Raw genomic sequence first — 26,739 nt, forward strand, 5'->3', positions numbered from 1 at the left:
AACTAATAAAATAAAAATAATAATCTAAAGCTCTCACCATGGAATTAATGTTATAGATGTTCAATTCCCATTAATAATCAATTAATTTAGTTAACAATTACTCGAAATTCGGATTATATAGAAAACCCTTAAATTTGGGTATAAACCCTAGCCTTTAATTCACAAATTAAGCCTTAGAAATGGAAAGAAACATGTTTATAAAGTTTATAATCATCATTTTCAAGCTTAACGAAGCTAACCCAACCAATAATATAAGATTTCAAAGCCAAGAACTCATTAGGAGGAAAAACCCATAAAAACCCCTCTTTTAATCTTAAGCTTTTTACGGAAAATATGAATCTAGCTAGTTTGTTCCCTACATATTCAAACATATTTGTCACGACCCAACTCCGTAGGCCGCGACTAGTGTCCGTGTTGGACACCCAGACGTACCCGATAACCCAAATTAGCAAAATGACAGAATATTTCAAATATAAAAGTCACTTGACGTTAGTAATTAGCATAAAAGAACCGACACAGTACATGGAGGCCGATGAGGCTGTCACAGATCGTATCATACCCGAACATATACAGAACTCACACAAGTATGTCTACAGACCTCTACAGATCATAACATAATCATAAGACGGGACAGGGCCCCGTCATACCCCTGAATAGCATACATATATATAATAGCGGCAAACTGTACCAATATACAGGCTCTGAACAAAAGAGCGCTCCCAATATAGCAGAATAGATGTCCTAGGCAGGCGGTCAGCAAATCTGTCTTCTGTACCTGCGCGACATGAAAACGCAGCCCCCGAAGAAAGGGGGTCAGTACGAAATATGTACTGAGTATGTAAAGCACAGAACGTAGTAAACAAAGTCATAATCAGAACAGAAGGTACAGAAAATGGACAGAATATCCAGATTAGCAAAATATTGATCATAAAGCATAAATAGTATTTGTTGAAAACATATGTCGTACCTGGTCCCAATACGGAACAAGATCATAACCGAAACAGGACTTACAGAGAAGTGAGTGTGACATCTGAAGTATCAAATGCATATTTTCAAATCATGAGGAGTGTGTTCAGAAACATACAGCATATCATATCCGGCCCCTGTCAAGGGCTCGACAAACAGAACGTGGCCACCCCCCGACGCTGGTGCCACCATACATACGGAACAGAGTAGGGGATAACCCCGTAACATAACATATCATATCAGATGGCCATATCAAATCATAGCATATCAGAATGTGTGTACATTGCACAGCATACTCCAAAACCCATGTACATATATACCTGCCCCCTCACATCGAGGCACGGCGAACAATGCAGTGGAATACGCTTGACAACATATCCTGGCCCGGGCTCAGTGTGGGAAACATTGAGGCATCCACGAATGGAGTAGTGAGAAACTAAATGCAATAAAAATATCATAGATTTCCAGAGACTCAATGAGGCATATCGAATGACAAATCAAATCGATGAAGTCGGACGGAATCATAGCAAGTGTATGTCATATGTCATAATGAGTTACGGAAGAATAATCCTCCTGAAATCTTTTTCATATTCCAAAATAGCTTACCAAACTCGAGGGAGTCAGCAAACAATTTTCCTTAGTAGTTGAAAGGATAGTTAAAACATTTTATTTTATATTATTCGAAAATAAGGCAATAGTACAATACGAGGGCAAAGCGGGAATAGTGGAGCTAAACGTAAAACAAAATATCGTACCTTTACAGAGACTCGATATAGTATCCAGAATAAGTATCATTAGTAGTCGGAAAAGTAGTTAAGACGTTTCCTTAAAAATTGCTTGAAATCAAGTTACAAAGGACCATAAGGGTAAAATCGGAAATAGTGGGCCCGCCTCGGGACAAACAAGGCGGCGGGCTCAAATTACGTATATTAAGCTTATGGGGTCACCTACAGAGGTCTTAGGGGTATTCCATAACTTTCTAGGCAGTTTGGAGAAGTTTGCATAATTTTTCAGTAAGCCTGCTTAGAGGGTTCAATTCTATTGAACGAAAAAGGAGCATTTTCAATTGCGGATTCCAATGGGCAGAATGTCTTCCGAAGTTCAAATCCAATCCTAGTACACCTAGGACATGCCAAGAGAAGAATCGGGATAGCTTTACATACCTTTTACGCACTTTACGCCTTTCCAAGTTCACTTCCCGTTTCGTCCAAAATCTGCAAATGGTCACATTTACCAAATGTTAACCATAAGGCTTTAGGCTTAAATCTCAAGTCAACACTTTTCTACAAAAATTTGGGCAGCATCTCCCCTATACACATAGCATCCCCGAGAATTTAACTCGGCCAAAACAATCAACAACAACCCAACAACAACATCAACAACAACAACAATCACTATAACCACAATATAACTTAACTAGCTATCTTTTCAACATAATGTCATAACCTTCATTTCAACTTCAATTTCCAAACTAATCTCAATGGTTTCACATTCATCATTAATCTAGATCATCACAATATAATTTGGAAATATTTCATATCATTTCTACGAAATATTCACAAGATATACAAAATATACAAACTTTCCACCAAAACATAATTCACCCAAAACTTCAAATCTTCAACCTACATATTCATAACATATTTCCATCTTCCAATTTCATCAACCATAATCATAATTTACATCTTAACAACTTCATTTCCATAATATCACAAAATTATTCTAAGGTGACATAATCTTCTACATTCCAACTTCAACCAAAATTCATTCAACTTTCATTCCCAATATAATTTCCATCATAACCACAACTAGAATACAACATAAAATTCAACTCATATCATATATACAACAATATACACACACAGCTACATACACTATATTTCATACCCACTTTGAAATCTTCCATTTTTCCATACAATCAACTCATTCCCACATACTACAACACAAACAAGACTTCATAACACAAATAAAAGGGATGAATTCTTACCCTTTTTCCTAATCTTCTTCACTTGAATATATGATCAAATTGAGGAACCAAGTGCTACTTCTTCCAAAACAACTACACCAAGTTGTAGAGGGACCTTGAATTAGTAGGAATTCAACAAGAAAATAATTTTAGAGGCAAGATTTTGGGGGTTGATTTTTCTATGGCCAAACCCGAAATTGGCTTGAGTTGTTGTTCTTGTCTTCTCCTTATGTTGTTTTCTTGAACCCTCTATAGGATAATGACTACTATATATTATTAGCACATGGAAAATTTAATTAGGACCATGGGTTTGGGCCATTGTTGGCCGGCCACCCCTTTGAGTTGGGCCCAAATTTTTCTTTTCATTTTTTTGGGCCAACTCGGTTGGTCCCGAGTTGGGCCTAGCCCACTGACCTTTCGACCTTAAAACGTTCATATCTCCTTGTATCGACGTCACCTTGGAACCCACGACCTATGGATGGAAAGCTAATTCAATTATCTACAACTTCTATTTCTTGGTATTTTCCAAATTCGAAACTTATAATACCGTTTTTGCCCCCCAAAGTCAGGTCACCCGAAAACGTTTTCTTAAAAATATTCGTTTGGAGGACTTCCACTTTGATTTGGCCCAAGGGTCCTTCTTGAGTTGTGTTTAACTTCACATATGTTATTCATATAATTTGTCACATGTCCCAAAAAAAAAATCTTGACGTGTGGGCCCCACCTCAACTTACAATTAATCCGACGTTCAAAAATACGGGATGTAACAATATTCAACATTAATCTTACTATTTAGGAAGATTCTACGAACTAAAAATGATTTAGAGCTTAATTCAAGAACCCATTGAAGACCCATTAGATTCTATGAATTCTAGATTATGCTAGATGATTAAAAGAGGTTAATGGAATCACAATAAGGTTGGAATGTTACCTTAGGGAAGAAATCACTTTAAAACCCTCCAATTCGCCTCCACAAAGCTCTCGGTCGGGATAGAAATAATGACTAGGGTTTTAGGGTTTTAAACTTATAAAATAAGGTCAGTCTCAGTCAACACCGTTACAGTGATCATATGGCGGCCCCAACGGTACTGCCCCAGCGGCTGTGCAGACCGCTACAGCGGTCCTAGCCAAAATACATACTGCCACTGCAGCGGCTATCCCACTGCCACAGTGGTGCCGCCCCAGCGAACCCCTGACACCAGAATTTTTCCTAACTTCCACAATATCATCCCGAAATCCGGCTTTCACCTGAAACCCGAAACATACAAACCAAATATGCAGATATACATAAAAACGCACTACGAATGCACTTGTAGCCTCGGAATTCCCATCAGAGGTCTCGTTGACCAAGTCAACCCCCGATACCTCAAAACTAACTTTCTAACCCAGGTCCCAAAATGCACCCAAGTGCATTGGGAACCGATATGAATATGCACACAAGTTTTAAACGACCATCCGGACCTCTCGAAATCGACAGATTCCCGAAAACGGTCCGTTTACTCAAAAGTCAATTTTGAGACAACTCATTTTCGCTTAAAGCCCAATTTTTCTAGAAAACATTCTAAGGCCCACAACGATACCTAGGAAGTCATGCCAACTATCTCATCAGGTTAAAATAGTTCTAACGAGACTCAGGAACGGGTCAACGAAGGTAAAAACAGAATAATCACGATAACAACAAAACGGGTCGTTACAACGATACCGGATCATCACCGGGTATCGGCCATGCATGATAAATATGAGAGATGCGTGCAATGCATATGTCAACAATCAACAATCAGGTTTAATATCACAAGGTCAACAATCAACAATCAGGTTTAATATCACAAGTACCACAACGAGGTACGCCAACAACGCATCACACCACAATACTAACAATGGGTATACCAATATATATCAAGTCATGTACTAACAGTGGGTACGCTAAAATATATCTATAACTCAAGTACCAAGGGTAGGTACGCCAACATACATTAAGCATAAATACGAACAACGGTATATCAATTCTATTCAAATCAGTACAACAAACAGAACTCTATATCTACCAACTACACATGGCATCAAGCTAACACAGTTAAACAACCAAGTACACATAATGGGGTGGCTAGTCCCAACACACATCAAGGCCCAACCTAAGGCAATATCCATCCCTTGTTCATACCTGAAGGTTCACATGTTGTCTCCGACATCATAATCTAAATATGTGATTCATTATACGAAGTCTCACCAAAGGTAAATCATAACCTACCTGGACTGCCGAACCGCAACACCAACAAGTCACTCTTTTGCTTTGCCCTTCCTCTGAAGCTCAGAACCACAGTAGTCTAAGCATAATCGAATTCTATATTACAAATCGTGAAAAATGATACTAAGATTGCTATGATAACAACTAGGTCAATTTTAACCCTAAAAATTAGAAAAACGGCCCCACAAGGGCAAAATGGGAAATTCGCAGAAAAAATACCAAAATAAGTGCTAGGGGATCATAACCCAACCACTTATTGTTGATTTAACTCAAGAATCGGTCTAAATCTGATTTCAAGTAAAACCCCCTAAATTGGGTATAAACCCTAAGTCTCCAAATCCAAAATTCAATGTTAAAAGTGAAAGATATATGATCAATAAGCTTAGCTTAGTAAATATTTAACAAAACATCACCAATTTATTCATTAATAATCCTAGGAACAATGTTCTTCCAAACCCTCTTTCAACTCTTACTACCATGGGTCCATTAAGGGAGAAGGGGGAATCTTAACATGATTTTGGGTTAAAGGAAGAATGAAGAAATGAGTAGAAATTACCTCCAAGATTATCCTCCAAATATCCTTAAGAGCAGTTTTCCCAGCCCAAATATCAAAAATGGGGTAAAATGAGGGTCTAGGGCTTTTTAACACTTCATTAATATTATTAACTACCTGTCACCCGCTATAGCGGTACTGGGACCGCCCCAGCGGCGCCGCCCCAGCAGCCACCTGACCGCTTTAGCAATTAAGCCTAAATGGCTCGTACCGCTTCAGCAGCAGGTCCACTGCCCCAGCGGTGCCGCCGTTGCGGTGCTGGTGCCGCCAAAGCGGGCACCAGACACCAGAACTTCCTTTCGATCCGATTTTTTGACTAATTCCAGAGGCCATCTGCTCACATACCAGACACCTAGTCCCACATAAAAACTCGCTACGAATGCATCTGTGGCCTCGGAATTCTCAACGGAGGTCTCGTTGACCTAGTCAATCCCCAGTGCCTTAGTTCCCACTTTCCATCGAATGTCCCGAAATGCATCTGAATGCATTGGGAACCGAACCAAAAGTGCCTACAAGTTCTAAACGACCCTCCGAACCTCTTAGAATCGACAAAATTCCGAAAAAGTTTGTTTGCCCAAAATTCAACTTCGGGTCAACCTTTTTCACTGTAAACCTATATTTTCAGCAAAGTTGTCCGGATCCGGTCTAGACACCTCGGGAAGCGTGTCAATGGTCCCCTCAGGTCAAAAGTGAGCTAACAATGCTCGGGAACGACGAAAATGTCGAAAAGGCTAAAACGACCAAACGGATCGTTACACTGTTATTTCAAGCTATTTTTAACATATAGCATACAACTATTCCAAATTATTTGACTAATTCAAACATACTCAAATAGACTTGGGTAGATTCAAACCCATGCAAATGCAAGTAGACCCCTAACTCTAAATGCCTTAAGCACTCATCAAGACTCCTGTAAATATGCCTAGGCTACTTAAGCTTTATTTCAACCTGATCATGATCTCTTCTATTTTTTATCCCAATCATAACTTCATGTTATCTAGTTGACATTAGACAAGTATACAGACCTATGAAAAAACAAATTAATGAAATCAAAATGTCATAGTCTTATACAAGAAAAAGCAACTACCTTAAATGCTTTAAATAGATCATCACAGTACTTTAATATTCCATTGCATTCAAATAGGATCAACATATGATTTAAAGGTTCACTAAATTACTATCATGACTCATATAATCACATTCTTGTCACATTTAAGTATTGAACAGCCAAAATAGGAAACCTCAACATCCAATAGAGTACATAAAAGTCTGTTTCAACCATGTCTACAGAAACAAACAATACATTATTTGAAACTCATACACTCAGTCCATATCAACAACCATTTAAACGTGTACTTTGAAAATAAAGGAAGTAATCCCCACATTAAAACAACTAATGAACCTTAACATCACCCAAGCAGCACATTCATTTAGTTGAACCAAAAGGTAGTACAACAACTAACTAACATTAACAAGAAACTATCATATAAACTAATTACTAAACAGTAACAAAATAAGTAAAGGATAGAATGTTACCTTTTAAAAGTGCAGCCTTGGTTAAAAAATGAATTTGAAAGCCCTTTGTGCTTCCAAAACCACACTCGCCACACAGACTCGAAAACAAAAGGAAAATGAATTTTTTAAATTCAGAAAAAACCTCAAACTAGTCGAGGTCTTAAAAAATTTTACTTAAGAGGCTTGAAATTCGAAGTTTCTAGACTTCCTTTAATTTCTCCAATTTTTCTGACCTCTGAAAACTCTTTTTAAATTTCTAACATTCAAAAACTCAAAATTTTCCTCCCCAAAAAAACCTCTCCCCTGTAAGAGGGTTGGGGTTCTATAAATAGAATCCCAAAAAGTATTCAACTCTCCAAAAACATCGATGTGGGACAAATATTTTTCTCTAAAAATGAATTTTCAAAATGAATCTACGTCTCAAACGACTCCTCAAACAAATGGACGGCCAGATCTGAACCTCATTTGGTTCGATCCAGACTTTTCAACCCCAACCAATGGAAATCAAGCACGGAACAACAATGAAGCATGTAAAACACAAAATAATAAAGCAAAAGGACGATTCATTACCATGTTTGGGATTATCTTTTCGCGAAACCAAGTGAAACATTAAATGTTTCACCACAATATATATGCAAAAGTTGTGCTCTTCTGCTAAACCCTGTATTTTTTCCATTTTTAGTGGAGAGAGAAGAGGGAAACTCGAGGTGACGCTAGGGTTAACATAGAAGAGGAAGAGAGAGAAAGGGGGGGGGGGGGGGGGTAAAGGGCGTTTGGGAATGAAAATGAGAAAAGGGGCATACCCTCTTATCTGTTATTAAGGGATTTGGGCCGGGTCTCGGCTTGACTTGGGCTGGACTTGGTCCAGATTTTAAAAAATTAAAGGCTAGCCCTTTTTTTTGTTTACATATATATGTGTACCTGGTATGTGTATATATAAAGATAATTGAATAAAGATTAAAGTTGATGATATTTTAATTATAGATAAAATTTAGGACATAATTATCCTATAAAACTAGTTAAAAGATTGGCCAATTGTGCTAATGGGCTTAAAATTGCGAATATGGCCCTAATGGATTCTGAACTAACTAATTATTTCAATTATGGCCAAATTTGGCCTTAACTGATTTTAATTTAGTTGGTTATTTCAATTATGGCCCTATTTTGCCTAATTAGCATGTTTAAAAAATTAAATTGCATTAATGACCTTAATTAATTTAAGCCAATGAATTTGGTTATTTCAATCAAGGCAATTAAGAGGCTAATTTTGCGAAAATGACCCCAATTTCCTTCATCCATGAATTGGTCGAATTAATTGTGGCCATAATAAAAATAATTAAATAATTTAAACATCAGCAATAAGGGCCACTTACTTAACTAATTAAAATATTTATAGATAATTATAACTAAATTTTGACAAATCACACAATTATGCAAAATTAAAGATTAAAGGGTGAAATGGTTAATCATTTAAATTACTCAAACTCCATGGATTAAAGGAAATAAAGTATTTGCTAATTTGATTTTTGACAATTTTAACAGTAAAATGAATGATTATTATTTTCTTAATGATTATTATTTTCTTAAACCAAATGCCTTCTTTTCTCTGAATAAACAACTTTGTGATGTCATGAAAAACCTTTCACCAATTTAAAGGAGCAAAATATTGTTCTGAACAATTTATAAAAATTATTTAAACCCTTTAAGGTGCACAGCTTATTTTCTTTATTTTCGGAGGACTTTGAGTAATTAAGGTAAATTATGGGAGGTCAAAAATTAGGTGTCAACAACAAATAGATTTCAAGATAAGGCCAAACAAATACCAACAATAAAAACAATGTAGAAAATGGATGAATGATATGCAATGCAATGCAAGACCTTTGTTTCCACTTCCGGATATACACACGTTCAAATATTAACGAATCGTGACCCGTGGGGGGCTCATGAGGCCCATATATCGCCGCTCCGGTAGTTTCCTAGGATCACGGCCTCAATCATATCATATCTCAATAGCCTGTCCCATAGCCAGCTGGGCTCAAGTGCTAATATAATGTGCCAACATAATCACTCATCTGGAACAAGATCCAATCGGACTCACAATCATATCCTTAAATCATATGCATAGATACATGAAAAGCATGAATATGGCATGCATCAAGTCAAGAACAAGTGTAAAAACATGAATTCCATCATTATGTTCACAATATCATAAAGGCATCACCTTTTTACTTTCTTTTTCATTTCAACGAGGATATACGTATAAGTGATATGCACACAAACAGACAAGATAGTTAAACAATAGCAATAGAGGCACAAAGTACGGGCATCGGACCCTAATCACAGATCCAAAAGATCATACTATTCTATCAGCTAGTGTCTAGACATGGCATTCAGACCAACTATATAATTGAAATAGCATAAATACCCAAATATGATGACCGGTACCTGATACGGGTGCTCGTAACCTCACAAGTATCGAAACCCCATTTAATTTGTCCAATTACCCCTCATTAGATTCATTTCAACCAACACACACATTCAAGAAAGAGTTCAAGGTCTCAACATGTCTAGAATGCCGAAATTCGAATCACGAAGCCCCTTGTCACTCCGAATAATCTCCAAATGAATAAAGTCTAGTCAAATACGGAATATATGTTAGAACACAAGTCCAACAACACCTATATTGCTACATAATTCAAAACCCCCAAAATAAGCCCTAAAATTAGGATTCCGAACCCAAAAGGGCAAAACGGTAAAGTGAGTCTAAAATCATGATCCTTATGCTTCATATAACTTATACATCAAAAATCATCCATAAACAACTACTAATTCATGCTCAATTGTTCAAATCCTAATTCTCAATTTGGGTTCCCAAAACCATTCCATAAATCTCTTAATTTCAACATGCTCAGCATGGATTAAGGGTGTCTAACTCATTGAAATAATCATAACACCAAGTTAGGATACTTACCCAATGCTTCCTCCTTGAATTTCCTTCAATTCTCTTCCAATAATGCTCTCAAACTTAGGGTACTTCGAATGAGATTCTAAAGGAAGAACACACTAAAAATCACATTATGTTTAGCGATTTGCGCACCTGCACACTTAAGTTCACACCGACGAACTCGCACCGTCGGACACTCCCTCGCTGCGGCGAATCCCACTAAAATATCTCATTGCCGCCGCTACGGACAATCTTCACAACTGCGGGCTCGCTACAGCGGGAACACCTTCGTCGCTGCGGACCAAGGCCAGATCCACGGGATCTCACTCATGCGAGCCTCCACTCGCTAAAGTGTGTCCGTAGGGGCGGGACCACTTGCATGCCTGCGAATACACCAGAACCAGCAAAAAAATGGATTTTGTCTATCTTTACCCGAGATCTCGAGACTCTCTCGGAACCTCCTCGACACAAACCAAATATGCAGACACATGTACAAACGAGCTACAAACTCATCCGCGCACTTAGAAATCCCAAAAAAGGTCTTGTTGACCCATTCAACCTCGAACGGGAAAAAATCAACTTTCTAACCAAATGACCAAAACGCCCCTAAGACCCTCAGGAACTGGACCAAACACTCAAATATCCTATATTCGACGTTCTGAAGCTGATGGAACCAACGAAAATACCAAAAGCCAAAATTACCCCCGAAGATGCCTAAATTCAACCTAACACTTACGGATTACTCAACTTTGCAAATTTTGAAAATAATAGAAAAGGGTGGTTTCACAAGGGCAAAATAGGCAGAAACACGAAAGCACCAAAACGACCTAACGGGTTGTTACAATTACTTATTCAATTTCCAAAACAACATAAATAGCAAGGTCAATAAATAATAGTCTAAGTCAATGCCATAAATAATAATAAGTGAAGAAATACTAATCATAATACAACCCCAGAGAATGAAATAACCGTATAAGAACATCTACAAAACATGTCTAGGAATAATACATCTGTCTGAGCAAAAATAAATACTGTCTAAAGATAGAGTAATAGACAATAGGAGATGAGAGCCCTGGGCTGCAGACTGGAAGATGGCTCACCCTCGAAATCTCGGTCAAATAGCCACAAGGCTAGAAACGGGGTCTCGATGACGATCCTGCTTCACAATCTGTACTCAGAAAGGGTGCAGTAAGGTAGTATCCGTACACACACGTACTGGTAAGCATCATAGGCTGACTAAGATTAGCTCATACATACAAACACAAAATCAAACAAGATAAGCAGGTAGGCACAAACATCCACATAAGTTACAACTAATAAATAACTGAATCATAGTCTAAGGTGAAGCATCTAAACACAAGTTTGCCAAGTCTTTCACTATTCCTTAGAATAGACACAATATAAGTACAACTACAATCCAATCAATAGGAGTAAAATGTGATAATGATAGATGTCATGCAATGAGATGGGTGTCAATGCAATGCATGTAATGGAAAACAACACAACTTGTACACACATACTCCGGACGGAATCTCAACATCTCGGCAGTCATGACCAGCGGAAGGACCCATGGCGTCCATGTACCACTCGCTACAAAACAGACCACGGACACGAGCCATAAACCTTCCGTTCCGAAACAGGCCTCAAACACGGATTCATAACATACTTTCCTCAAAAGTGCCACGCTTTTTTTCATAGTTGTCATAAGTCTTTCATCAATCCTTTCTGAACCATATCCATCATATATGGATGAATGAATGCAAAAATGAGATACAACGAAACCAAGACAATGAGTATGCTATGGAAATCACAAGCACCATAAGCCATAACTTGACTAGCATAAATCACAACAACCATGGAAAATGAAAACAACATAGAGTCCAGTCATCATAATGAATCTATCACCTCATATCACCCAAATCACAATAACAAGTACACCTTATGTCACAATGCGTAAATAACGGCGAAGAGCCCGCATAATCAGAAATCATACTAACCTATGAGTATATCCATCCCAATATCGTGTCCGAACACCTAATCATCCTTTCTTCCGTCAGTTCTATGCATACATATATTTTGCTAATTAAAGTCTAACTAGAGTAAGCCGTAACCCACCTCAAATAATGAACAAGAGTCACGTACTACTCCACTTGAGCCTTCCACTTCCGAAGTGCTTTAGAATAATCAAAGTCTAATATTAACAATTCTAAGTAAGTAAAAGAACACAACAATCCAACTAATCGAAAAGAGAAACTGTTGCAGAATTACTTCAAAATACCCAAAATGCCCTTATCAACTCACGAGGATAAAATCGAAAATTAAGGGTGAAATCACATTACTCATAGTCTTATTAGTCATTATCCTTTATTTCATAGAGTTCTAACCACAATTGGTCCTTCAATTTCATCAATTAAGCAAAACCCCCCAATTTAGTAAGAAGCCTAAATTCATGAATTGATTCTAGAAGCCAAGAGAGATTCAATCCTAGAATCTGTTAACCCATAATTATAGATGATAGAATCAGCAATCTAAAAAACAACTATCAATTGGGTTAGAGGGTTTAGTGATTAACAGCTTAGGTTTTCATAAACCATTAAATTCAATAGCCATTAACTACCATGGATACTAGTAAATGAAAGATAAATTACAAGGTTAAGGTTCAAGGACTTACCCCAAGATGATTCCACGACAAGGTCTCTAGAAATCGTCCTTAATGCTTCTTAGACTTAGGTTTTTGGGTGAATGGAAATAATGACATTGAAGTTAGGGATAAAATAATGATTCTGGCACAGCGTTCTTCGCTGGGGTGGACCTATTCTGCTGCAGCGATCCTGCCGCAGTGGATTCCCATCTGCTGGGGCATAAATTCATTTAATACGTCACCCTCAAAAATTCATCTAAGCGTGAACCTTTCTTCTATTTCAAGAATCAAAGTCATGGAAAGTTAGGGTTTTATCCTAAATTGAAGGTTTTTTATCTAATGATGTAATTGATGGTTTTTTGAGTCTATTAGCAATTGAGGAGTAGTATTGAACTTCTAGAATGTTTTGTTAACATTTCCAATATTTAATTTCCCATTTTGTCCTTATGGACCCGATTTCTCCTTTTAAAGTTTGATTTTCGATTCGAATGAATGTATACCAATATCGATTTTGTTAGTCTTCGTTTCTAACTTGGACTTAAATAATGACTAGACTTTGAGTATTTAGAGGCTCTTCGAGAGGACAAGGCGCACGTCTGACGGCTCGTGACACCAGCTCGGCATTGAAATAGGTTCTAGCTTACCTTTCGGTTAGACTCCAATTAGTGAAGCATATGTAGGAGTTAGATATCTACGGGGAAAGCATGCTAGGCCTTCAAGTATGGAGTTCAGATGGATATACGATTAGGTTGGTATGATTACTGACTTATGTAGGCTTTTTGACTTGTTGTTGTGATTGGGCTTGTCGCCTTATTGGCTATGTTGAGACTTGCTTATGCTTTCATCTCTCTTTATTATGTCTCTTATCAGCGGAAAGAGGAAGAACTATGACATTAGGCTTGAATTTGATATGTGTTTATGATAAGACACAGATGAGATTCTTATTATGATTTATAGTTGATTATGATACCATGTATGGCAGACATACTCATTTCCCCCATGATACATTAATGTGAACATTATGACTTGGTACTGATGATGGTAAGTGAAAAAATGGAACCTTAATTGGTAATAAAAGACTGAATTGTCATGTGTACATTTGATAACACACGAATAGGATCTTGATTATGGTTTACTATTGGTAATGATATTATGCAAGACTTGATATAACTTATGGTGTTGGTAATCCCCATAGCATATTCATTAGCATTGATTTTATGTGATTCATCATTCATGCATGCATACACTCATACATAATGGAATGGTGTGAAAATAATTTGATGAGCGCGAAATCAGTTTGATAATTATGGGATCGCATTGCACGCCGCAACGGATATTTATGGGATCGGGTTGCACGCCGCAACAGATTTTTATGGGATCAGGTTGTACGTTGTAACTGATAATTATGGGATCGGGTTGCACGCTGCAACGGTATATGGACACCATGGATCCCCCGCGGGTCATGACTGCCAAGACGTCGATATTCCGTCCAGAGAATGTGTTTACAAAGTGAGTATTGGCCAGTGCATTGCATTGCACATCATTAGATTTCATCCCACATCATCATATGGCACTTTTATTTTGGATTTTGGTATTGATTGTTTGAATTGTTATTTTGTAAAGATCTGGTTATTGACTAAACAAAATTGTGGCTCACTCACCGGCAACGGTGCCAAAATTTGATACGCCTAAATTACACCTTTAATAGTAGGAGTAAGTGGTTGTTGTCAAATATAGAACCCAACGAGATTGAGGTCGAATCCCACAGAGAATACAATGAAGAAATATACTTGAGTGTAACGCTTGACTCTTAATCTATATTTCGAGGGAAGGAGAGTATAATAATGTATGATTTTGGTCTTTGACCATTACATCTATACTTTGTTGTTATGAGATTTAACTATTTGGAAGTCGAACTAAGGTTGTGGTTCCAACGGAAAATAATGCACTTAGGTATCACTTCAACTCATTTCTATACATAAGTGTAGTAGACCAAGGGTCACTTAACTCTTGCCAAAAGTTTTCCAACCAAATTAGCAAAATTCATTCTAAGATTTTTCAAGCCTTAGAATGTTTTATATGAGAACATCCATTTAGTCTCAACCAGCTTTCCTATTCCTAACTCAAGCATGAGGGTTATGCCCCAAATTGTTGCTATTAACTGTTTTTCTAACCTCTACTTTCTTTTCCAAGCAAAGTAATGGTAATAAGGCACAAGTAATGTTGTACACCATCACAAGACATTGAAGCATGAAAAGTTAATAGAAAACACATTTGGCATATAAATGAAGTGTGAATTGAAACCCAATCACACAACTAACACATTTGGTCTCACAACCTTAGCTAATGAGTTTAGCCACTAATATTCATTAAGAGTAAAGTAAAATCATAAAGAGTATTCATAAAGCTTGCAAAAGTCTTAAGTGGAGAAGATGAAAAAAGTGGAGAATCTCTTAAAAGCTTCAACCACCAATAATAAATGAGCTCTAAAAAAAGACAACTTCAAAAAGTGTAGAATAATGAATACAAAACCCTAGAATTCTATTTATAGACTTGCCAAAATGAGAACAAATTCTGGACAAAAATACCCTTGCGTGTCTGATGCTAATCGCATCTGGTGTCGTATGTGCAACCTGCCAGTCGCAGGTTGCACCAAAATCATCGCAGATACTGCATATGCCAGCAGTTGTGGTGCAGCATATACTGCAGCAAGTGCGGCTCGCATGCACCACATGTGACTCGCATGTGGTTCTAGCATGTGCTGCACCACTATCTTCAGTTCTTCAATATCTCTGTCATCAAAGCAGTACCTGCGACTCGCATGCACTACCTGCGACTCGCAGGTGGTGTTTTGGTCCAATTTGGCTTGTGTTTGCTTCCTTTTGCCTTATGTTGCTTCCAACACTTGTTATTCTACAAATCAACACAAAAACACGAAAAAGTGAAATCAAAAATACTTGAGAATTCACAAAAGATTAAGCAATTGGCATCGAATGTGCCGTAATTTCACGGCACATCACTCTACCTAAGTGCATGACCTGGATTTGAGATTCTTGTGACTATTGTACAGTAGAGTTTCATGATTATTGTCGCTATGCCTTGATTGCTTACATGTCTACCTGTTGACTTTCTTCATATATGTGAAATAATTGTTGTTGACCTATGATATCTACTAGTACTTGTTGTTTGTATTGATGCTACCTTGTTTCATTCTGTTCTGAGTGCAGAGTTGTTACAGATTCCACATCACGCCCTCATGAGTGAGTTTTCCGAGGCAGTCTGTTGGAGTTTCCAGGGTGAGCCATGTTCTGATCCGCTACCCAAAAAAACTCTTCTATCATGATATATGTCCCTTGTATTCGAGACAGTATTGTTCAGACTTGATGTATTCTACTATTCAGACTTATGCACTTAGTTAGTAGCTCTTGTACTGCGACTTGACTAGATTTCTTGGGTAGTTGTTGTAGTTCCGCACTTATATACTTATATACTTATATGATATTGAGACTGCTTAGATAATTCTGTTCCTTTTGGCATGCTTAATTTGAATGTTGAATAAGGGAAGGGTTCGCCCACTAGGGGGGTTAGTGTGGGTGCCCGCTCGACCCATGAGTTAGATCGTGACATTAAATTATTACATACATAGCTATATTTTTCATTTTATAACAGACATACACCAATCATGTATATCAAACTTTTAGACGCAACACAATTGCTTGATATTTCACTCACTCTCCGTAACTTCTCTCCTACCTTTCCCATCTCACCCACCATTTCTGATTACATTATCATCACCCATTGTTTTTCTTAAATCGTGAATTCTAAACTTGGAGCTAAAATCTACTCATTGATATTCTATATATTTCGCATGGTGTAATATGCTTGTCTTCTTACTTTTCTCATATTTATTTGGAACAATGTTAGGGTTTTTTTCACTTATTTGTGCATCAGTGGCGTCGACTAGTGATGCAAACCGAGCTTCGTCAAAGCTTTCCACACAAAGCCAAGCTAAGGAGCTTGAGGACCTTCAAGACATATGTGCGAAGATGGACAATTTAGAGCAAGCTTTGAGGGCATTTGAGGGATTCAACCTACTTGAAGACAAAAAAGCTCAAGTAGTTGAAGGAGAAGAGCATGGGAATCGGATAGGGATGTCAAGGCCGAAGTGCAGAAGAAGGTGGCTATATATGAAAAGAGACTATTTTTTATTTAAATGTAAGTCATCATCCATAAAGAAGACCAGACCCGTTTTTCATTAAGGGTATTTTTATAATAGCTAGATTAGTCTTCTTAGCCTAGTTAGTATAAATACTACACTCGTTATTTCATTAGCGGAGATTTTGATGAATATGAATGTTGGAAAAGTGGGTTGCTTGGGATTGTGTACAATTCCCTTGAGGTTCATTTCATAGGTTTACGTGTTTGTTTTGGTTAATTCAACTGAGGTCTTAAGCTTTAATATATCTTTTGGTTGCTGTTGATTCTAACTCTTGTGTCTACCTTCTATCCTTTTACTTTATGGTTCTTAGTTTCTTGTTGCTGCATTTCAATATTGTATCAATACAACCTTTGCTTGCAATTATCTCCATTATTATGTCTACCTTTTATCTTTTAGTTTCTTTTTGTTTCTTTCTGCATGTGATATTGTATCAACTAGCACACCCAAGAGGATTATTCCCAGTATATATCCTATTTCAGTCATTGTTGTGCTTCATCAGTTGATTTGAAACTATTCACTCAAGAAGATGAAAATGCAGGGTCTGTTGTAGCTAAGGAAGCCGAGAATCAAACCAAGTTCTGCAATGACCCTATAAATATTCAACCATTGAACCAAGTTATGAGTCGAAATCCGACAAAAGGAAAACCAGAAAAGACACTATGCTATCTCCCCCAAACCAAGACCACAACATCCATGACAATGTTAATACATACATGAGCCTCTGTTTTCATCGTCGATAAGCTCTTCTCCCCATTTTCACACATTTAATAAATTTACTATTATAATTAATTTAATAACAACAACAACAATGTTAAAAATTAGTGCATCTTCATGTTTTCCTTTTACTGTTTTACTTACATTTGTTTAATTTTGCTGAGTCAAATAAATTTCTATTTTTTAGGAATGATATCAGCTTTTTAGTTGATTTAGATAGGACTCTTAGTAAGTTATTAGAGTTATTTTAGGAGTAAAAAAGTCACTGTTCTGTGTATTTATACGCTCTGCGTATCAGTTGTAGAGAGAAAAGAGAGTTCCAGTGAAAAGCAAATAACATTCTTCTCTATTCTATTTTCTATTAGCAAGTTACTTCAGAGATTATGAGGTACAACTGAACAATTGCTTAGTTACTTCATGCTTCTTCACAGGAGATTGGATGAGGAACCAATGAGCTTTGAAGAAGCCAAAGCCCAAAGGTCATCCAAAGTCAGAAGCAGCTATGCAAGAAGAAATTGACGCTTTGAACAAAAATCAAACGTGGGAGTTGGTGTCGAAACCAGAGAATTGTGAACTTATCACTTTGCAAATGAGTTTATCGTGAAGAAAAACTCATATGGGGTTGCCGATAAATACAAAGCTCAGCGTTCGCACATGATTTCTCTCAAAGTTATGGGCTGGATTATGAGGAAACGTTCAGTCCAGTTGCAAAAATGGTAACAATAAGAACCATTTTTTCTATTGCAACATCTAAGAACTAAAAGTTATGGCAGCTTGATGTAAAGAAAGCTTTTCTTTATGGAGAATTGGATCGTGAAATGTTTATGGAGAAGCCTACAGAGCTATCCCGGACAGAAGTATGCCGGATACAATATACTTTACATAGAAACTATGTCTTGTCGCATTATTCTGTAGGATAACTTAATTTCTATATATTTATACCGGACAAGGCATACTTTTTATGTAACTTTACCTCAGTTGACATAGTTTGTTATAAGACTTTACCTTGCGAAATTATTACTATTTTTTTTAATCTGCTAGGGTTCGAACTCAGAATGTTAAAGATATTTTCGGGCACTTTTTTATTACTTAAAGTGCTAAATGGAAAAAACTAAAGACCAACAATTTGAGGAGCAAAATTAAACACCACCCCAAGATAGGGCCAACCGTGCCAATTGCTCCTGTCATTTTAATGGATAAAATGTAGTTTTGTGACTTTATTATTATAATGAACAAAACGATAAGGACTATGTTAAATTAAGGGAAAAGACACAAATAGCTGCCAATATATTTATGTAATGTACACTGTCATAGCCATAAACTTTGGTAAATAATAAATAGCCCTAATAGCCGCAAAGTTTTACCTCTCTGTGACGGGCCTTCATTTAACGCTAAATTCCTCCAAATACATTCTATTTTCTTTCTGGAAGCCTTTTTCCTTTCTCACCCCAAAACAAGTGTTTTTGGTTCTCTAATCATTCTACCACTGAAGCCAAGACTCAACTTTTTTGTTTATTTACTTTGACGTTGGTAAAATGTGTAAAATAACATAAACTCCACTGTAAAATTATCAAAAAAAAAAAAAAAACAAGATAAACAATTGGATTTAGAGGATCTCTAAAAAATCAACATCTAAATCAGTTTGAACCCATTATACACTTGATATGCAATCTATAACTGATGTATAATTACTGCATAATATGTGTATAATAAGTGTATATGCATTATACATGGATTATACATTTATTATACACAAATTATACTCAATATGACCAGAAAAAGCGAGAAAATAGAAAGAAAAAAATAAAGTAGACCAACAAACGAAAGCAATCCGAATTGGAACTCAAAGGTATTTTGATTATAAATAAATTAACACCTCACACAGACCATGAAAACCTCCTTTCATATTGAACAGGCAAAACCCATATGCTTAGCTTTGTGCAAAATTTTCACACGGCCCACCATCCATAGTTATAGTCGATTTTATAGGAATATGAAAACTTCTCTAAAATTCAAGGGAAGATTCAACAATAAACATTCTCCCGATTGTGTGAAAGTATATCAAAATTTGCAGGTTTTTAATCTTACAAAACAGAAAGAAGAAGAAGAAAAACACTTTATTAGTATACAGATAATAGAGATGTGCACGGTACAGAGCCAAAAGTGAGCTGGAGGTAATGTGTAAGGGGAAGAGTAAATGGGCTAAAAACAGTAAACAAGGTGTGGAAATTGTTTAAAACGAGTTACAAAAATAAAAATAGGTTAATTTTGAGTTTATAGTTAATATGAGCTGTTAATTGAGTTAATTATTCTTAAATTTAACCCCCTATATTTCAATGACTTCTCTTCAAGCCATTCTCATAATATTTTATTTCTTTTGTCACAGAGAAGCAAAACCAAAAGTAGTGGACAGCAAGAGCATCAGAGGAGAGGAGCTAAGGTTTAGAACGGATGACACTATTATATTGTACATCAAAAGTAAATAATACCAGAAAACGAATCAAATCATAGATATGATTTTAAAAAAAAAATTATAGGAGTCTTAATTAAAATAATATAAAACTACATGTCTTTCCAAGTAATTGACATGGGAAGCGCATCCATGTATCTTCCTTGTGATTTCTTTTGCTTCACTGATATATTTTCTATAATAATTATTATTACTCATATATATCCTCTCACAATTGATGTCACACTCTCCGGATTTCGAGCATCAAACTTAGTTTTTTAATTTTAGTTGTGAATTCAGAGAAGGAATCTTTAAGTTACTTGAAATATAATCTATATTCTTGAAAACGAAGTAAAAAGTATTACAAGTAACAATAATTGAGAATTCAAAATATTTAAAAGGCCTACGAAAAAATTGTTTGACTCTCGAAATTCAAATGATACCTCATAAATTGGGATGGAAGGAGTATTAATAATACTTTGTTAAGTCATAAGCGGCATTCTTCGACTATAATATACTATTCATTTTACTTCAAGAACTTGAAGGCACGTTATCAAAATCGCTTAGAAATGGTCGTGCAGAGCATGCACAGTTTGATTTCATGCTTCAATATCTTAGTACGTATCCTTACCAGTATATTATATAAATAGGATCAGAAATGTGTTTTCTTTCATCCACATTAATTTGAGAAAAAGGCAACCCAAAAAAAAAAAATTGCTAAAAATGTCGAAGGCAAAGGCACTAGTGGTCGTGTTATTTTTGGCCGTATTTTCTAGCCAATGTTATGGGGAACTCAGAGTTGGATTCTACAAAGGAAAATGTGGGCAGACAGATGTTGAAGGTGTTGTTCGAAGGGTTGTAAAAACATGGTTTTTTACAAAGGATAAGACTATTGCAGCTGCTCTTCTTCGTATGCAATTCCATGATTGCTTTGTTAATGTAAGAAACTACCTATATATGCATTTTAATTTTGCATTTTCTTCTTCATCATCTTTTAGCTTACTACCATACCAAAGGCGGATACAGAATTTTAAAGTAGCATATCAGTATATTCATGACTATCCTTTTCGTCTCATTTTATGTGAGGCTGTTTGATTGGACACGAAGCTTAATGAAAAAAGAAAACATACTAGAATGTGCTTTGAACATGCATGTAATGACATTTTTGTACTTATAAAATCACATTATTAAGGGTAAAATGAAAAGTTTAACGCTTTAAATTGTTTCTAAATGCAGAAAAATATATTATCATTCTTTTTGAAATAGACAAGAAAGAAAGAGTGTCTCGCAAAATTAAACACCGAGAAAATTTCTTCGTGACAATGAGTTTCGACATAGTATAATATTTTTAAAAATTGCCAACTATAGTTTCCTGTTGGCTTTTCTTATTGTGCTCGAGCAGCCATGCTTATATAGGTAAAAAGAAGAAGTCCTTTGCTCTTTGTGAAATATTTGTGCTACAATTTTTCTATTACCTTTGAATAGGCTAATGTTTTTGTTGTGTACGTGACGAATAGGGCTGTGATGCATCAATTCTATTGGATGGAGGCAACAATGAGAAAAAAGCAATCGCGAATAAAAGTGTCAGGGGATATGAACTCATTGATGCTATTAAAGATGCTTTAGAAGCAGAATGCCAAGGCCTGGTCTCTTGTGCTGACATTATTTCAATGGCAACTAGAGATGCTGTTCTCTTGGTAAACTACATTTTATTTCATCATTACACTCATCTATATCTTCTTCATTATCACTTCAGCCCTGTTGGAATCAACATAACTGCGGAATGTCATGCAGAAGCTAATAATTTCATAGCTTGAATGATGATAAATCAGACAATAAATAGAAGTATACTAAAAATGGAATGTTGCTTTATAAGAATAAAAATTGTCGAGAAAATAATCGCATATAGAGAAGACTCTTTTAATAACTACATCGTGTATGCTATTATGTTGTTATGTGAAGGAAAGATCCTCAAATTATAGATGTCAAAAGTATTTTCCTAATTTTTCTTTTTGAAGTAAAACACAACTATGATAAAATTCAAAGAAGATACTAGTAAATTCGGGGCAAACCCTAATTTGAGACTTTCTATCTTCCTAAGATTTTACAAAATCAGCGCACTTATTGTGTATAATATTTTTATATGTAATAATAATAACTGTTTACAACAAATCTCATAAAATAATTTGGACAAGAAAGTAAATAATTTGAAATTTTAACTTGTGACATGTATCCTAATATAGTTTTGGTTATAAAATGTGACAGAGTGGAGGAAAATGGTACAATGTAGAAACAGGACGAAGGGATGGGAATGTTTCCTTTGCATCAAATGTGAATCTTCCTGGTCCTTCCATTTCAGTCTCAGATTCCATCAATACTTTTGCCATCAAAAAGCTTACCCCAACAGACATGGTTTATCTTCTAGGTAATTTTTCATATTACAATCCTTCGTTTTATTCTGCATTTATTTAATAAAGTTGGTATTCGGATTAATTTATACACATCTCAATTATTTTATCACATACTTACTACCTCTCACCAGGGCGGATATCAAGTAATTCTATCCACTAAATCTTAAATAAATGAAAAAATTGACCTTGTATCTTTACTTCTACTAAGATTTGAATCACGGTTTCCCGTAATTTACATCTCATTTTAGTGGCTGTTAGGCCACACCTTTAGATGTTTTCTTTTTTTTAACGTTCTTTAATCTTCAATGCTTCGTCTTTTTCTGCATCTTTTTTCATAACGGCGGTATTTCAGTCAACTTGCATTACCCTGATTGTTTTATTGAGAATTCAGAGTTGGAACCAGAATTTTTAATTTATGGCTTCTGAACCACAAATCTTTTTGTTTAAATAAATTGTTAAACACAAATACAAGGTTTGAGCCAAAATTACTGAGTTCTATCAAACCTGTAAATCTATTGGTGATCTGCCTCTATGAGTACTTGCTGCCTCCTAACCATCAATGTGTCACTTAAGTAACTTTGACCACCAAGACTTAGGCAGATTGGAAGAAATTACCTAATGTATTTTTATTCTACTGGATTAAACTCTGACCTCTGATGATTTTCGTTCAATTTTATTGACAGTTGCTTCTTTATTTTCAATGAATTAATATGTGGTTGTCAATTCCAGGTGGCCACACTGTTGGAATTACTCACTGCTCACTCTTCCAAGATAGGTTATACAACTTCAACAATACAGGTGGTCCTGATCCAACCATGAGCAAATGGCTATTGTTTGGTTTAAGAATGAAATGTCCTAGAGGTTCATCCTTTGACAACATTGTTCCTCTTGATGTGATGACTCCATCTCTGGTAGATAACTCATTTTTTCAACAAATTCAAAGGGGAAATGGGGTTCTTCAAATTGATCAGCAAATAGCATTGGATCCATTGACAAAAGATATTGTCAAAGGGGCTGATTTTGATACTAAGTTTGGAGAGGCTATGGTGAAATTGGGTAGAGTTGAAGTACTCACTGATGCACAAGGAGAAGTGAGGAAATCATGTAGGGCTGTGAATAAGAAGCCACTCTTTTTAGGGATCATCAATTAGAACAAGTGTTTTATGTTAATTTATTCTTGATAACTTATTTGCTAAATGTATAATTTTTCTTTGGTGTGGGAGGGAGTGAGTCAAGGAGACTCTTCCTTTAATGATTCTTTGGCATTTGAATTTTGAGTACTGTTGTACTGTTTTTCTTGTATGAATTCTTTTTTATGTTTTCATGTATTATGTTGTAATGTAATTGATTCTTACTGAAGCTATTTTTTGATCAATGAAGCAAAAGGGGTATGTGATTCTTGAAAGAATTAGTTGACACGATCTCTTGTAGTCTTTTGCCCTTCGTAAATTATTGAAGAAAGTAACTTTTCTATGGATTTGTAATAAAGCAAAGAGATTATGGTGCAAATTATTAAAAAAAATATAGGAAAAGACTGAAGTCATAAAAGAGCGCATACATTAGAGATAGAAATTACAAATTACCTAAAATTGAAGGATAAGGACTTAAGGAAGAGTATCAACTTTATCATATGTAGTCTAGGATAAGAGAGCATCCTTGATCTTCTGAATGGTAGCAACATCAGTCTTGAATGACATCCAGAATCTGATCATCACCACCATTAGCGAACAAATTTATTGGAAGCGACACAGTTTCAGTATTGGCGCTATAAATGCTGAAACAATTGTAGCCGATTTTTTCCAATCGACATTGTAATTAGGGGTGTTAAAATTACTCCACGAAATCCAACCGGGTCATTTATTAGTTCAAACCATCTAAAAATTGGGTTGATTTATAGCTCAAATTAAGTTGATAAATAGCCCAAATTAACCCATAAAAACCTTATTAAAGTATATTTAAAAAGATATTTTTTTAGTTGATATGTTATATATAGTCATAACAAAGAAAAATAATAATTATTAGGTACTTAAAATTTTATAAAAGAACAAAACAAAGCAATTAAAACTGAAGAAATTGGGGGAAGTCACACGAATACAAGGTTTTGAAAAGTTATTTAAAAACATTACAACTACTTTCAAAAATTACACAAATACAATTTACTTCAACTTATTTACATAGATTACAACTTTTTAGCTTCTAAGTATCTTTGTAACACATTTTTAGGTTACTACCATTAATGCATATACTTTTTTACTTTCTCTTTCTTTCAAATATGGAGAGGACATGAGAGAATTAATGTAACTTTTTCCAAATAAAACAAAATTAGATGAATACTATTTTTAATAGACCTCTAAATCTGACATATATCATTTGGAAAGATTCTTTTTCATTTCCTTCCCTTTATTTTTATTCGTTTAGTTTTCATTTGATGCAATTATTTTTTATGACTAAAAGAAATTATTTGAATATAGTAATATTAAGAAAAATGCATGAACATACATTAATCATTACTTCAGCATAAAGAAATATTCTTATAACTTTTTTTATTGTACATGTGTGTGTTTATATGTGTATTTTATTTCATTAAAATAGTCGGTATACCAATATTAAATGTTGCATATAGTATGCTTAATATTATATAATGTATACAATAGCACAATAATTAATATTATGCAATGTTATATGTTGTATAATATAATTAATATTATATAACGATTACATTAATACAATATGCTTGATATTATAAACCGTATATAATATTACAATATACTTCATATATTATTTTTGATGATAGAAAAGTTACAAGAATAATTTTCACGTTGAACTGTGAATAAAAGTTATGAATTAATATGAATATTCATGAACTTTCTTAGCAGTAATGCATTCAAATAATTCCAACATTTTCTTTTAGTCACAAAAATATAATTGCATTAAAGTGAAAAGTAAAAGAATAAAAATCAAAAGGAGGGGAAAGAATAAATTCAAAATGAGCTAACAGCCCTATGCATGTGATTTTTTTTTTTTTGGCCCCACAATAGCTTTGGAGAGAGAGAGGGATATTAGGAAGGAGTAATTACATTTAATATGTTACCATTTATTAATTTAAGATTTTAGGAATAGTCATAATTTAGGGAGGATTGATAGCTTTTAACGTATATCATACAGGGTGTACAATATGTAATATTGAAAGTGGCTGTAGTTTGTATAATTTACTTCTATAAAAATTGTACTTGTGAAAGTTCTCCAAGAAATTGCACGTTTGCCCTTCAAATGGGTTGGTCTTTACTTTTTGCCTTTCACAAATGGGCAGGTTTTTACTTCTTCTTTTTTCCCTTCAAACGGGCTGGCCTTTAATTTTTACTTTTCAAAATCAAACTTAGCCTAGCGGGCGCATAAGTGCTTCTTTAAGCGCGGGGCAAAATTTGTGGGATATTATGATCAGAAAATATAAACTTATGCCCAACAAAAAAAAAATGTCTTGAGGGACAAAAATTAAAGACCAACGAAAAATAGGGACAAAAGTGCAAATGGCCAGTTAAAACTTAGTAAGAATTGGGCGGATTAAGTTATGATCAGTGTTTCCGGTCAACCCATTTTAACCCAACTTTTACTGACCCGTCCATCTATTAACTCGGCTTATTTTAACCTGCACAAATTCAACTCAACCCGTCCATTTGACACCCCTACCCGTGAAGGTGAAGAAATATTCTCATCTATTATGTCTCCCGTCCCATTTTCAGGAACAATGAAGTTGGTCGTGATATCTGGATCGCCTGCTTCGGCCATCCAAGAAATAGTAAGAATGACAACAACAAAGAGGAGAACAATTAATTTTTGCGATGAAAGTAGCTAACACACTACTAAAAAAAAAATTAGCAACCGATAAATTTTGTAGCTAAACAATATAATCCCTTGCTAATTTTATTTAGCAACGAATTATCACAGCATTATATCTATGCTTGACCCTTATTTATCTCTCTGTTACAAACAGCAGAAACTACTAGGAAAGCACATATGAAGATCATATTCGAAAAAGTCTGTTAAATACCTTAGATTTCTCAGTTGACAGTGATGATATGATCATTAATAACAAGAGTTAACTTCTAATCTTCTACT

General features: G+C 35.4%; 1 protein-coding gene and 1 long non-coding RNA gene across 2 annotated transcripts; one reads left to right on the forward strand and one right to left on the reverse strand.

The window, feature by feature from the left end:
• Positions 1-496: 496 nt before the first annotated feature.
• On the reverse strand, positions 497-7,985 carry LOC132629361 (uncharacterized). Its single transcript, XR_009578203.1, has 3 exons — positions 7,816-7,985; positions 2,130-2,180; positions 497-775 (listed from the first exon to the last, which is right to left on the reverse strand). It is a non-coding gene; the product is annotated as an uncharacterized LOC132629361 (long non-coding RNA).
• A 12,950-nt stretch (positions 7,986-20,935) lies between these two features.
• LOC132629362 (peroxidase 60-like) lies at positions 20,936-23,839 on the forward strand. The gene is made up of 4 exons (XM_060345033.1): positions 20,936-21,151; positions 21,730-21,909; positions 22,478-22,637; positions 23,353-23,839. Exons 1-4 carry the CDS (start codon positions 20,936-20,938, stop codon positions 23,772-23,774), a joined length of 978 nt encoding a protein of 325 aa, XP_060201016.1. The 3' UTR covers positions 23,775-23,839.
• The last annotated feature ends 2,900 nt before the right edge of the window (positions 23,840-26,739 follow it).

This window comes from Lycium barbarum, chromosome 2 (genome assembly GCF_019175385.1).
Source record: "Lycium barbarum isolate Lr01 chromosome 2, ASM1917538v2, whole genome shotgun sequence".
Taxonomy (NCBI): Eukaryota; Viridiplantae; Streptophyta; class Magnoliopsida; order Solanales; family Solanaceae; genus Lycium; species Lycium barbarum.